General features: G+C 33.9%; 2 protein-coding genes across 8 annotated transcripts in view; one reads left to right on the top strand and one right to left on the bottom strand.

The window, feature by feature from the left end:
- Positions 1-13,184, top strand: part of fry (furry) — a 152,900-nt gene that overhangs the window by 65,964 nt on the left and 73,752 nt on the right. The window lies entirely within an intron of this gene.
- CNMaR (CNMamide Receptor) overlaps positions 1-13,184 on the bottom strand; it is a 30,172-nt gene that overhangs the window by 13,085 nt on the left and 3,903 nt on the right. The window contains exon 2 of the mRNA XM_053768636.1: positions 8,008-8,227. Within this exon, the coding sequence (XP_053624611.1) occupies positions 8,008-8,227 (220 nt within the window). The remainder of the gene's footprint in view (positions 1-8,007; positions 8,228-13,184) is intronic.

The raw sequence follows: 13,184 nt of genomic DNA, 5'->3' as shown, positions 1-13,184 counted from the left end.
GACCAGCTTAGTAGCCGCACGAATAATTCCATGCGTCCTACATCGCCCTTTTGGTTTAAACAACAAATGAAATGGCGAAAATGGCTTTTCCACGACTGCGAAATTCGTGAATTTATAGCGGAGTCCCTGAATTTATCCGTTCTCGCTGACCGCGCCCTAACTCGACCCTCGGCGATCTCTCGCCCTCCAAATAAAGCGGTTAATCGCTTTCCATGCCCGCTTTATAAAATTCGGTTTCATTTACTCCAGCAAATTGCTCAGCCACATTCTCTAATTTCATTGCTAATTTGATATCATTACGTTTACGATTTGATCATTTTAATTATATATTTATATATAAATTTGATTACTTTAATAAGACGTGTTCTGCGGATATCGCATCGGAAGAGTTTTAACATCTATAGTAAGATCGTATCCTTCTACCATTAGGCGTCCTCATGAATTCGTACATAATACACAAAAAATATTTTAAGGAGTATTTCCAGAGAATAGAGCGTTCAAACAAAAAAATCACGTGTGTTTTATTAGTAGAAATGATTAAAAATAAAACACATGTGTAGCGAAGGAAGGAGTAATTTGTGCAGACAAAAAATAAATAGTTCCCTATTTTTATGCATACAATTTTATGTCATAATTTAACATAGCATACTTTTACTTATCATAATAATAGTTACGCACAATATTAATTTGGCATAATGTTTTAGGCATGATTTTTTACGCATACCTAACATAAGCATAACAATTTTTAAGCATAATGTTTTAAACCATATTGGCGGTTTATGGGTGGCCCAAGAGCCACCTGTCGCACCCTAACTTACTGCTACACTATAAAATCAAAATTATGATAAAATACATTAGTCTAAACTATAATTATGCTTATTTATGCGAAAAAAGGGATCCCAAGTAAACAGCCTAGTATTTTTTCATCAACATATCATTTGACATTGTCACAATTACAAATGACGTACTAATATTGAGGCTTCAGAATGGTGTAAAAATTAGAAGAAAAAGTTTAATGGTATTCTGGAAAAGGTCTGTTTACTATGGCTTGATACGACAAATGACCGTTTCTGTGGAACAATCCTTATTTGGGTTTAATTTGTTCTTCCACGCCCCATTTGTTTTTAGCGTTCTTGTAACCCTTTGGTATATATATATTTTAAATAGCGTAATTAAATAAAGGCCGCTATCGAAATCTTATTTGAAGTGAAGAAAATGTTAATGGAATGAAATTTAACCATTAAAACAATAGTTTTGGCAAAAAATTGAAAGATTTGCAAACATATTTTTTTTACTAAAATTGAGAGGGTAACAACTACAGTTATTAATTATTTTTCAATTATGTGAATATAACAACTACAATTATTAATTATTTAAAAATTTACTTAATTGAAAAATAATTGATAGATAGCAGAACATATACATATTAAAAAATTGAGACATCAAGAGATTACAGTAAAGAGATTTTTTTTCTAATTGACAAAACGATAAATTATAGACGTCGTCACTCTTGCGAAGTCCAACTGTATTCTTATACTGTCTAATTAAGACTTAGTAAGTTATCCGTTAATTACTAATGAAATGTACTATAAATATTTACTGTAATTTACTGTAAACTATAAATATTACAATTGATGATTTAACATGATTAAATTATCATATATGTTTTGTGTGTATCATATATGTATGTTACCTGTTAACTGGCATTGTTGGCGACACAGTCAATAATTAATTTAGTTCCAACAATCAATAGAAAGGGCATGCATTGTGTTGATTAGCTATTCAGAAACCGATTTCTAAATAGAATGCAGGTCATTCGATCCAAATGTGATAGTCTGATATATTAGGGCAGAAGTTTGAAAATGTTATTTTCGTTTTCTCAATCTCGTAGCGTATAATAACATATTGAATATAATTAACATAAAAAATACATTTGTTGATTGTAATTATACAATCAATATGTATTCAATCAAAAACTGGAACACGAATACACATCCTTAAGTGTATCAATTACGTCTACGCAGATTAGTGCAGAGTCATGTATATGTACAGTACAGTATATTCCACAAATACTGAACACAAAACCTCGTTGTGTACTCAGTTTACTTAATCAGCGTAATTAAATATTCATCCCTCGTAGGCAGCAAAGCAGAATCTTAATGTAGTTTTCCCAATAATCAGATTGATATACGTAAATATTTACATAACAACGAACAACCATTTAAATCCCTTGTGGAGGTCTACTCCGCTCTGGAGGCTCCACTAAACAAATAGATTTCACAATGTAATATTACAATAACTAACAAGTATAACCCACATTTCACCCGGTTTCATGCTGTCTTTCTATTGTAAATATTTAAACTGTAACATCGATAGTAACTACAATCCCGTTAGCAAGCTGAGCCTGGTTTAAAATATTCCTCTATCTAATATTGGTTGTACAAAATTACTGCTATTGCTGGGGTAACCTGAAACTTCCAAAAAGGTGTCCCGTTCAAATTAGGGAGTTTATTTTTCATATGGGTGCAATTTTGTGAGCTCGTTTTACACGATGTCATGGCTGCGCTGCTGTACTCTACACGAAACAATGCGACTATTCAAATATGAAAGGATAGCTTTTGCCCGCGGCTTCGCCCGGGTTAATTTCATAGTAAAATCTCGGTCATTCCTTAAGAAAAATGATGAAAGATACCTATGTTTTCCAATTTTCAGCTTTTTATCTTGAAAATTGTATTTTGTATTTTGAAGGGATTGAGGGCTAATTTTCAGAAAAATCTGTAATGAAACTCGTATTCATTAATTTGTTGTAAAAAACTAAAATCCAAATTTTCAAGTCACTAACTTCAACGTTCTACAAACTTTCATATTAAAGTTTTTCACTCCTTTCACCCCCTGGGGTGGACATTCCAAAAATCCTTTCTTCGTGCTCACCTACACTCCCCAGGGAACCTACATGCCAAATTTCAACTTTCTACGCCCAGTAGTTTCAGCTGTACGTTGTCTGTCAGTCAGTCACTCAGTAACGCAAGAGTTTTGTATGTATAGATTACGTCACCAATACGCGCAATGCATGCCACACACAAATACGAAGACGTCGCCTTGCCGCATTTGTAGCTCAGCTAGGACCCGGGGCTAGGACGATATCGAATTGACAAGAAATTATTGTTCCTTTTTGTGATAGTCACGTTTCTTTCGGAGGGTCTTTTCAGAAAAGTTACGCAAAGGGCCTAATTTATTCCCGATTTCGCAAATACATAACTGAACCTTACAAATGTTATATAGGTAGAACGGGCTAGTTCAATCTATCAATTTGCCCAACTTTTCCCGAAGAACTTTATCGAAATAAGCTGAAATGCGGTCATATATTTTCTAAAGCTGTGAAGTTAGGTCAAGTATATGGGTTATTACTTAAAGTTTACACCAAAATACAGACAGGAACAAGAAAAAGAATGGAAAGCGAATAAATAATATTTAGCTTTAGCCTCAACTCAATTTACGTATGAAATCATCGATCCGAAAAACTAGCACGTGAAACGTAGATCACGTTTCATGTGCTAGTGTGCTTGGCATCAACCATTTACTAAACTAATCAAGTTGCTGCGTACATTAAATAATCAAGACGTCGTAAAATTGGAGAGGTTATTATAGCTGACTCCCCACCGCCCGCTTCCTTCGCCCTCCAGCCTTTTCCTAGTACCTCCCCATAGTGCAAGCCCTGTCTTCACCAGATCTTTCATAATCTTACGCCGAGAAAGGCTAATTGAAATCTTGGCACAAACTTACAATAGAATATTATGTTGCGGTTAATATTTTCCAGACTATGTTATGAATCTAGTTTGTTAGCTATGAATTGACATTTTCGTCTACATTCACCGAATCACTAAAGTAATTCGTCTCATTCTTTCATTTTCACATACTGAAAAAAATATAGGGACAAAACAAAAAATATTCTTAAGTCTAATCCGATAACATTTTTATTAGCACGGCGGGATAAGTTTGACTGTGACTTTTAATCTGTAAAATTACACAGAGTCGGCAATTAAATCCCGCTTAATTTTGTAAAATGTCTGCTAGGGGCTTTTTAAATAACTTTTATCGCGAAGTTGTCACGAACACTCCTGTCACAGAGGCCCACTGCACAGGTCCCATGCGATGACCTAAAAAGGGTGCAGATTGTAAAGTGCTTACTGAATAACCTTTTACTTTTTTCAATTGGGGAATTTTAAGTTTATATTCAACCCAGGCTACAATTATTGTCTTCGTTTCACTGGATTTGACTATTAAAAATGTCGCTACGACGTTTATAAACCTTTTAGTCGGTTTAATAAATACTTAATTAAATAAAAATAATGCTGTCATAATCACAACTTTAAAAGCAGAATTAAGAATCGTAAATCACAGTAGCTTTTTCAGACTATGTTTTTAAATGACTTTCTTTCCCGAACAACGATAACACAACACGTCAATAGGTCACATGACATTGTCAGAAAATTTTAAAAAATATGTATGTTATTTATAAAATTGATATATTTAAAGACCAAAATTGATATATTAAAATGATGCTGCTGGACACATACAAAGTTTGTTGAAAAGTCAGTTTTAAAAAAATAAACTCAATCATCGCAAAAAACTAAAATTTTGAAAATACTTAAATGATCATAAACGCAATATTTAAGCGTAAGTAGCTGTCGAACAAACAGCTTTTTTCGCTAAGATATTACTCAATCGTGACGTCACGTTAGAGTATCATTTATTTTGGATCGTTTGGACGAATCCAAAAATATGTGATTTTATTTTTATCATATCTTTGAAAGTATTGTCATTACCACAGTAATTTTTTCACTTGCGTTTCTAATAATAAAAGACAAATTTGTACGTTTTTTGTATTTTTTTAGTGGAATAGACTTATCGTTCGTAAATAGTATAGTAAGAAGAATATAAATCTGCAATTTGAAATTTTTGTCTGTCTGCCTGTCTGTCAGAACGCGCATCACGCAAAATCTAAAAACATTATATCCCAGAAAAATTATGCAAAATTTAAAGTTTGAAGATTTGACTAACAGTACTCGGACAAATCACGATTTGGCCAGAGGTACTTTTTATATATAATGGATATATCGATGATATTCTTTTAAAGAAGTTGCCTAGAACTTGTCGGATGTTCTCCAGAGATATATGGTGATAGTTCAATCTGTGTGATTTGTCCGTATATATTTATATTTATTTATATTTTATAGTCAATAAATTGGAGAAAAGATTATTTTTATTTATGTTAAAACCATCTCTCCTGCAATTTATTAACGCTCGACTAAACCTGACGAGTTCTTTGATAGTCTTAATTTGAAAGCTTAAATAAATCAGGCCATGCTTTGGAAGTGTTTCTTCGTAATCCGTTTTACGTGAGTGTTTAACCTACAAAGCAAACATGACATATGCTATACGTAACCTTCATTCATGCGGAAAATATCTTCATAATTTCTACGTGCTTAGTTTTAACACAGTAAAAATATATTAGTAGTACTAGTGGTATAACAGGTTAGTAGTAGTATATAGCAATGGTGTAACAGGTATATTGTCCCTTTCTACTGATGCCGGCATTTGTTTATGACAAAAAAAACGTGGCCACTGATCGCAATAGTTATAGAAGATTTTGGCCACTGATCGAGGATTTACCAAAAAGGTTATTTCAATCAGGTCTCTCAAAGATAAATCCTACTCTACATTTTACATAACAACGAAACAAAACACGTGGCTAGTTAAGCAATACAGTATCGTATTGTTAAAAGACATGCGTAGTTTTCCAACTTTTATTTTCAGATATTAAATCTTCACAATTTGGCGACAAAAAGAAATTAGAGAGTTACATATTCTTATATGTAACTCTCTAATTTCTTTTTGTTCACATAATTCCTCAAAAGAATCCAGACTACGTTAAGTTGCTTTTTCTGTATATTTCCTCATTTCTAGTCATTTCATTTTTGTAGTTTGGTTTTCTTGTTTCTCTGTATTCCATAAGTCACCAAGTTCGTTCTTTAAGATAGTATTATTTTTTTTCATAATGACTTTAAAACTCGCTTGAAACACTACATTTGATAACGCAACAAGCGTTAAAAAAATGTTTTTGTAAATATAAAAGTAGCCGCGTCTCAAGTCTTTGCTGACGTGGGAAATTCAGAGTTAACTTTAATTATTTTCATATAATTCATCGCGATCAGTCCAATAGGTTTTTCGTAATTTAGTAACATATCACCGACTCATCAAACTTTTTCATTTATTATATTAGAAGGATTATATGCATCAAATCCGAGCCGAAAATATACTACCGTCAGCTATTGCATCTAATAAATAAACATTTTTACGACTATGTCCCAGTTATAATAAAAATGGTATTAACTCATATACGTCCCACAGCTCGAAGCGCGGGTCGCCATTCCCAAATATTGAAGGTACTTTGGGCACCCTTAGGGTAGGTTGCAGATTTTTGTCCTCTCAAATTGACAAAATATTTCAAGTCTGTTGTTGGTATATTAAGATTTTATTCATAGAAAACTTATTAGATAGAACCATTTGAATATGGATTCAAAAGGTTTTATTAAAAGTTGATTAGTAATGGACTTAACCTTCGTTCTTTAAAATTAATTGATCAATCATTTTTGGTGATTCTTTAGATTAATTTTCCATAGCCAGTAAAATATCTATTTATATTAGAACTCTAAAAAGTTAATACATTTCAATAAGAGGCGAATCTAGTATGGTATATTTGCACTTAGATGTCTAATGCAAATTACATAAATTTTCGTTTCTATTGTCACTCAAGGGTTCAACATCACAATCGTATCTATCTGCACCAGGCCTGTAATGTTATTTAATAGACAAATCATGGATCAGCTTTCCGTAGATCTACTTTCCGTTAACCTTGACCGATGCAACCCACGCCGAAATGTCGGGACACATTACCTCTGTTAACTAGTATTTTTAAGAGTCCGGAAAATTAAAAACTTAAATGATAATAATTATGTTGACAGTATCAGTTAAACATTATCATTATAACGATAATAATACTATTTTATAATAACAACACTTTGTTTATTTATAACCGTACAAGTTTAAAAAGCAATAGAAACGTGAGCAAATTTTCCCAAATGCGAGCGTTATCGCCGCGACATCAATAGCGGCGTGTTAATCCGAGACCCGCCATTATGAAAACAAGATAATGTTATTGCATTGACAAATGATATCACGGCCATCTGCCACCACGAGCGCAATCTAGTCTCTAAGCCGTTTTAGATGATCGCCAAACGGTTTCACTTTTAGCTTCTTAGTTTATTTTTTTTATTTGTTTTAAATGTTGATTCATAAGCCTAAATTAGTGATGAGGTGTCGCTTCTTCTCCATTTGCACTTTGGAGACGGTGCTAAACAGTTAAATAAATAAATATTGACGTCAGTAAGTAATATTTCTTATTCAAATAAAAATGCTTTGAACGCCGACAAAGGGACGCACGCTGAAAGAAATTATTGATTTGCTTATGTCATCCAGTGTAGCACCTCAAATGTCATTTTACACGAAATACCCTTTCAAATATTAATGTAATAAAAGGGGTTACCGCAATCTCACGACCGCTCATGTGTGTCACGTTTTATAAAAGCCTTTGCGAAGAAGGAAAAGAATATCGAGAATAATCCTTTTTAAACACGTGTCCAAAATATCGTGTCACAGAAGTGTAGTTGCAGGATCGTAAGTACTGTTACAATTGCTATCATTGACAAGTAAGTAGTTTATAATAGAACAGAATGTCGATGTTTGAAGACGCCTTTTTGTAATCTGTAAATTGTCATCTCAGGAGAAACCATACTTCTTTGCGCTATAAATATTGCTGCAAAAAGATAAGAAAGGGAATCACACCGTCCATGGCGCCCATCATTTCGGCTGATCCATAAGCTCCCGGCCTATGGCAGATGGCAGACACGATCATAAAACAACTGCAAACTTAGCCTAGGAACTTACTCGAGACGCTGCTGGCGCGAGCTGGGTGGCACGATTCTGTCCTCCTGACGGCGACTCCTCGTTGGGGCCGCCTCCTTAGATACGGGATGGCTTGTCGCAGAGCGCGCCTGAAGTTCTGGCCGCTCATGCAGTACAGTATGAAGTTGATGCCAAAATTGGTGTGGAACGACATCATGGCTACTTGCTGCAGCGCATGCCAGCGCCCGCTGTAGCCTGTGTTCTGAGAACAAACAATAGCATGTAAATAATGCTTTTTATTCTTCTTAAACTTACATCTATGCTGTTATACAGTTATTTCAGTGTGCTTGGTTCCCATGTGCCATTATCTGGGGAGAGGCACCACATTGACAGATAATGTCACAGCTGTGGCCCCACCCGGACATGTTCTTTATTTTTGTCATTTGTTTTACCTAATGTCGTTTTCTAAGCTTCCCTCGCTTTTCATTCTCCACAAATATCTGTTTCGGGCATATCGCCACCCACGCGGCTCAACCGTCGCTGCATGTCGTCGCGTCATTTCTCTGTACCTCCCTACTACCATGTATGTCAAATTCATAGGATAAATATGCCCAGACCTTTAAAAATGTAAGGATATTTTAACTGAATTGTTTTGACGCCTAAATCCTTCGTGTTCTTCTATCCTAATAAAACCCTATTAGAATAGCTTTATTTCGCAGATAAAAGACGCAACACAAAAATGTAAATAGACATATATACAGACAACATTATAACACAAAAATGTTGCCATGGCGTCAATTTGTGCCGTGAAAGTAGCCACGAATAGGGATCCACACAGAATTTGCCGACAAACCCGCAAAATGTGAAAATTCGCGACGCTCATTTCCATTTTCATCAATACATTTATTTTAATATCCGTGATCAATTTGACTCTTAGCTTTATACCTCGGAAACAAAGCCTTCCATTATTTATTATCATTGGCTATTCGATAATTAACTGGCTATAAATTCATTATCGATATGGTTTAGACCACTTCCTGTTGTTTGAGACAGGATGAAGGACAATTTTATTACTCTTCCTCCGAAATATTTTATATGACTTGGCTTGTTATTATGAATGGATCGAAAATCGTAAATTTTACCACAAGCTGTATAAGTTATATAAACATTTCCGATTTCTTGCTACGAACAGGCTTCACTGGCATTCTATTCCAAGTAAAGTGGGTCACGTCATCTAAATACTGCATGGCTAGACTCGTGGAGATCGTGAAAATTGTGGTTCTAGATATTGCGCTACTGTCACATCGCAGTAAATTGCCTTCTCGGGATTGCCACGGACAATAACAAAGCTATTTTTTTTTATCCTTATTAAAATAACATTCATAAAAGTAATAAATACTAAATCATATATTGTATGAAATTGACCGTAAACATTAATGACTTCGTGACAAGCAAGTTCTTCCAAAAGTAACAAAACAAACATGGTCGTAAGGAGCCAGAAAGCCTACTATGTAGGTATTTTAGCACCTTCACACGAACTTTATGTGAGCTCCCATTGGTTTACGACTGTGACCTCGTAGTTTCGGTCACTGTGTGTTAATACATTTTTATAAGATAAAAAAAGTACATGTTTATCATTCAAAAGCGTTATTAAAACTTAATTTGTCCACTGATGTATATATGTATGTATACGACAATAAAAACGCGTCATCAATTTAGTATTGACATGTATGAAAGACGTGCTCCTCTCTTGTTGAATATATTAGGATGGGTTGATCCGCCGCGCCGGCCGACGCGTGGACAGATGGACAGAGATGGGTCAATTTTGTCAGTTTATTCCCAAACAGTCCGGCGTAAATCTGAATTGAATAGATGGATTTGCGCCCGGACTTGCGGCTATATATAATAAACTGGGTTATTTTTTGACGTGTCTTTGGATGGGATACAATGGTGTGCCGCTCTGGCAAAAAATTTTATACGTAACAATTATTCCCGACATCCTTTGCGAAACTCGTTAACATCGATAGTAATATTTCCCCGTCGTTTGTAGTGTGCTAATACACAATTAATATTGACACATGAGCAATAATGATGGAATGCACAAAGGGAAAGCGGTTCGACAGACATTAACGACTAAATTTCAATTAAATTCGATAGCTCTTCTCCGCCTTTGTAACAACAGTAGCAATTAAGCATGACAAGCACCAAATTAATTATATCATGATATAATTTGATTATCCTAAATATTAAAATATACGTTATACGAACATTAAAAGCTCAATCGTAGATATTGCGTATTTGCGCAATTTACAAGATTTTTCCATAGTTTCCCTTTCAGATCATGTACTTTTCAATACGCCAAATATATTGAAAATTTAGTGCGTTGCTATTGGCCAAATACCCCGTATCTGAATTTAGCTAATTCCGTTCAAACCTTTCAGCGTGATGTAGTAATAGACATTCAAATATACAAACTTTTGGTAACTAAGATTAATCTCTTCATATTCAACCTGATGCGTGTAGATTATAATATTACTTAATTAAAAAACAGGTAGTAAGAATAATTTGTTGTAAATTATGAATTGTTATTACCTAAGTGACACATTTGATAAATAGGCTTGTATCTCAGGTATGTGAATATCGTATTGCCTACCCCATTTAAGCAATCGATCTTAAGGGGAATATGTAATCAGTTATTTATATTTTGTATACTAACATTCTTCTTCATGGTGCTATTCTTATTTATTCTAAATTGACAAACTAAATGAAATGATTTGGAGTTGATCACCCAGTTTTTTAGGGTTCCGTAAAAACTTTATTACACTAAAATTCGACGTAGGCCTGATATTTCGTGTCTGTCAAAAAAGTGAATTAAACGTATTTTTAATTAACTACATTTTTTGCCATTGCAATACTAAATAGGAATGTCAAGATTGGTTGATAAACCAGTGTTGCCTGCCACCAAGACTTTCTTTACTTGAATTGAAAATTGAAAAAGATTTTTGGATTTAATTATGAAATTAAATCCAAAAATTAATTAGCTTTATTTCTATCATAGCTTTACGAAACAACTACTTTTTATATGTACTAGATTTTTTTTCCGATAAATATCAACCCTCAAAAGGGGGAAGCTTTACAACGTATAATAATTTTGAATTTCTACGAAATGTTACTTTGATAAATTAATTCGGTCTGATCAAGCCAATTTCGTGAGAGACTGTGAATAGCCTCCTTCAACAAAGAGAAGTCAATTCGTTTAATGTAATATCGTTATAATTTTACGATGTTTATTGAGTGTTTGGCTATCGTGTACTTCTCTTTTGATTTTTACCATCTTTTCACTTAATTCTAAGTGGTTTTTTATACACCACACGAATAATCCCAGTATTATTTTTAATTTTAAGTTTCATTGCAATATTGTACTTAAATGACTCAATCAGAGATTGTATAGAGAATAATACATTTTCACATTAAGGGAATAAAGGAATATAATATGTATATAATAATATATAAATGAGGAATGGGATAAAATACTTATTGGGAACTCTGAACATGATAAAATACTCATTAAGAACTCTGAACGTGTAAAATACTTATTAGGAACCCTGAACGGGATGAAATACTTATTGCAAACTCTGAGCGGAGTAAAATACTTATTGGGAACTCTGAACGGTATAAAATACTTATTGGGAACTCTGAACGGGTTAATATAGGTACTTATTTATATTGTGACATTTCAAATTTTTAAACTAAACTACACCGATGCCAACATTTACCTAGTTTGGTTGGGCAAACATACAAATTACTTGCACATTTATGTTGGAAAATGGTATTTATGTACTTAAACATAAATACTTAATTCCGAGTAGCAGGGTGGTATGCTAAGTTACGTCAGCACGGGCTGGTTTTACCCGCAACAGGTGGCTACCCTCTTCGTCGTCGTAGGTACCTTCTTTCAAACCGTACTCTGCTAAAAACGTCACATTCAATACGACTTGGCCGTTTGTCGAGTCAAATCCAGCAGTTGATAGAGGATGTTTTAAAGCGTGATGAATCGGTGTATCTCTGTGGCATATAGGCCCCAAATAGTTTTTTTATATAGACATCTTAATGTATTTTTAAACACGAATTAAATTTAAAAATGTGCTTCTATTTTTTTTAGCCACGATACATTTGAGATATTTTTATTTTATTTTTTAATTTTCATGTGTGATTTTCTGAAATTCTTGTACTTTTTAACTTCGTATTAATTATGACATTACCACATATAGTATCACAATTGTGCAAGTATATTTTCATATTGTAAAAATAATTGTAGTGATCGATTTTTAAATGTCACTTTTTGTTAACAATTTGTAATCATAGAATTGACTTTTGACTCTAGAGTACTGACGTTACTTCGACATAACTATCATACAAGTTCCATACAAAAGTAAATTTTCGACATTTGAAAAAAGTTTCCAATTTGAGTTGTAAATGTATTACGATTGTTGGTTGTAATGAGACTTCTTTTTACAAACCAACTCGTGCCGGAAAGCGGAAGCCTCGGACCCCTTTCCCCGAAATTGGCCTCGACGAACTGTATAACAGGATATTAAATTTCCTCACCGTTTTCTAAAAATATGCAATATTTGTTATTTTTCTCATGATTGAACCTCTATTACGCATCGCTATGTTAAAAGCGAACGAGTGCTTTACAGATCGCTTTCACCGAAGCTTTAATAGGTTTGTAAATTAAAATCCTCCCTTTTAGTTTTTGTTTGACGAATACGCTTCCAATACATATTTTAGCGATACGATGGGATTTAAAAAGTACGAATAAAAAATCCATTCGAATCCTATCTAGCCAGGCTTTTTATCCGGAATATGAAGTCTATATTGCGGCCGCCCAGATAAAAGCGGTTTTTATATTTTGAAATGTAATCCCCCAATTAATTTTATGTTAATTGAAATCCCGCTGAGAGCACAACAGCTCAAACTATAAGAACTCCATTCCGCGGGACCAATCTAAATAATAAATATATTCCCATTTAAATGCTCACATAAGTGAGGACATAAAGATGTTTGTTACTCAATCCAATATCTACTGGACCGCTTTGATGAAATTTTGTAGACGAGTAGAATATGATCTGTAAGTAACTTTGGGTACTATATGTAACCCTACGAAAGCGGAGCCTTGGAGCTAGTGGTTCCATAAATGTATTCTTTCAGATCGTGTC

This window comes from Plodia interpunctella, chromosome Z (assembly GCF_027563975.2).
Source record: "Plodia interpunctella isolate USDA-ARS_2022_Savannah chromosome Z, ilPloInte3.2, whole genome shotgun sequence".
Classification (NCBI taxonomy): domain Eukaryota; kingdom Metazoa; phylum Arthropoda; class Insecta; order Lepidoptera; family Pyralidae; genus Plodia; species Plodia interpunctella.
The sequence above is the reverse complement of the archived record's forward strand: the minus strand, read 5'-3'. Positions and strand labels throughout refer to the sequence as shown.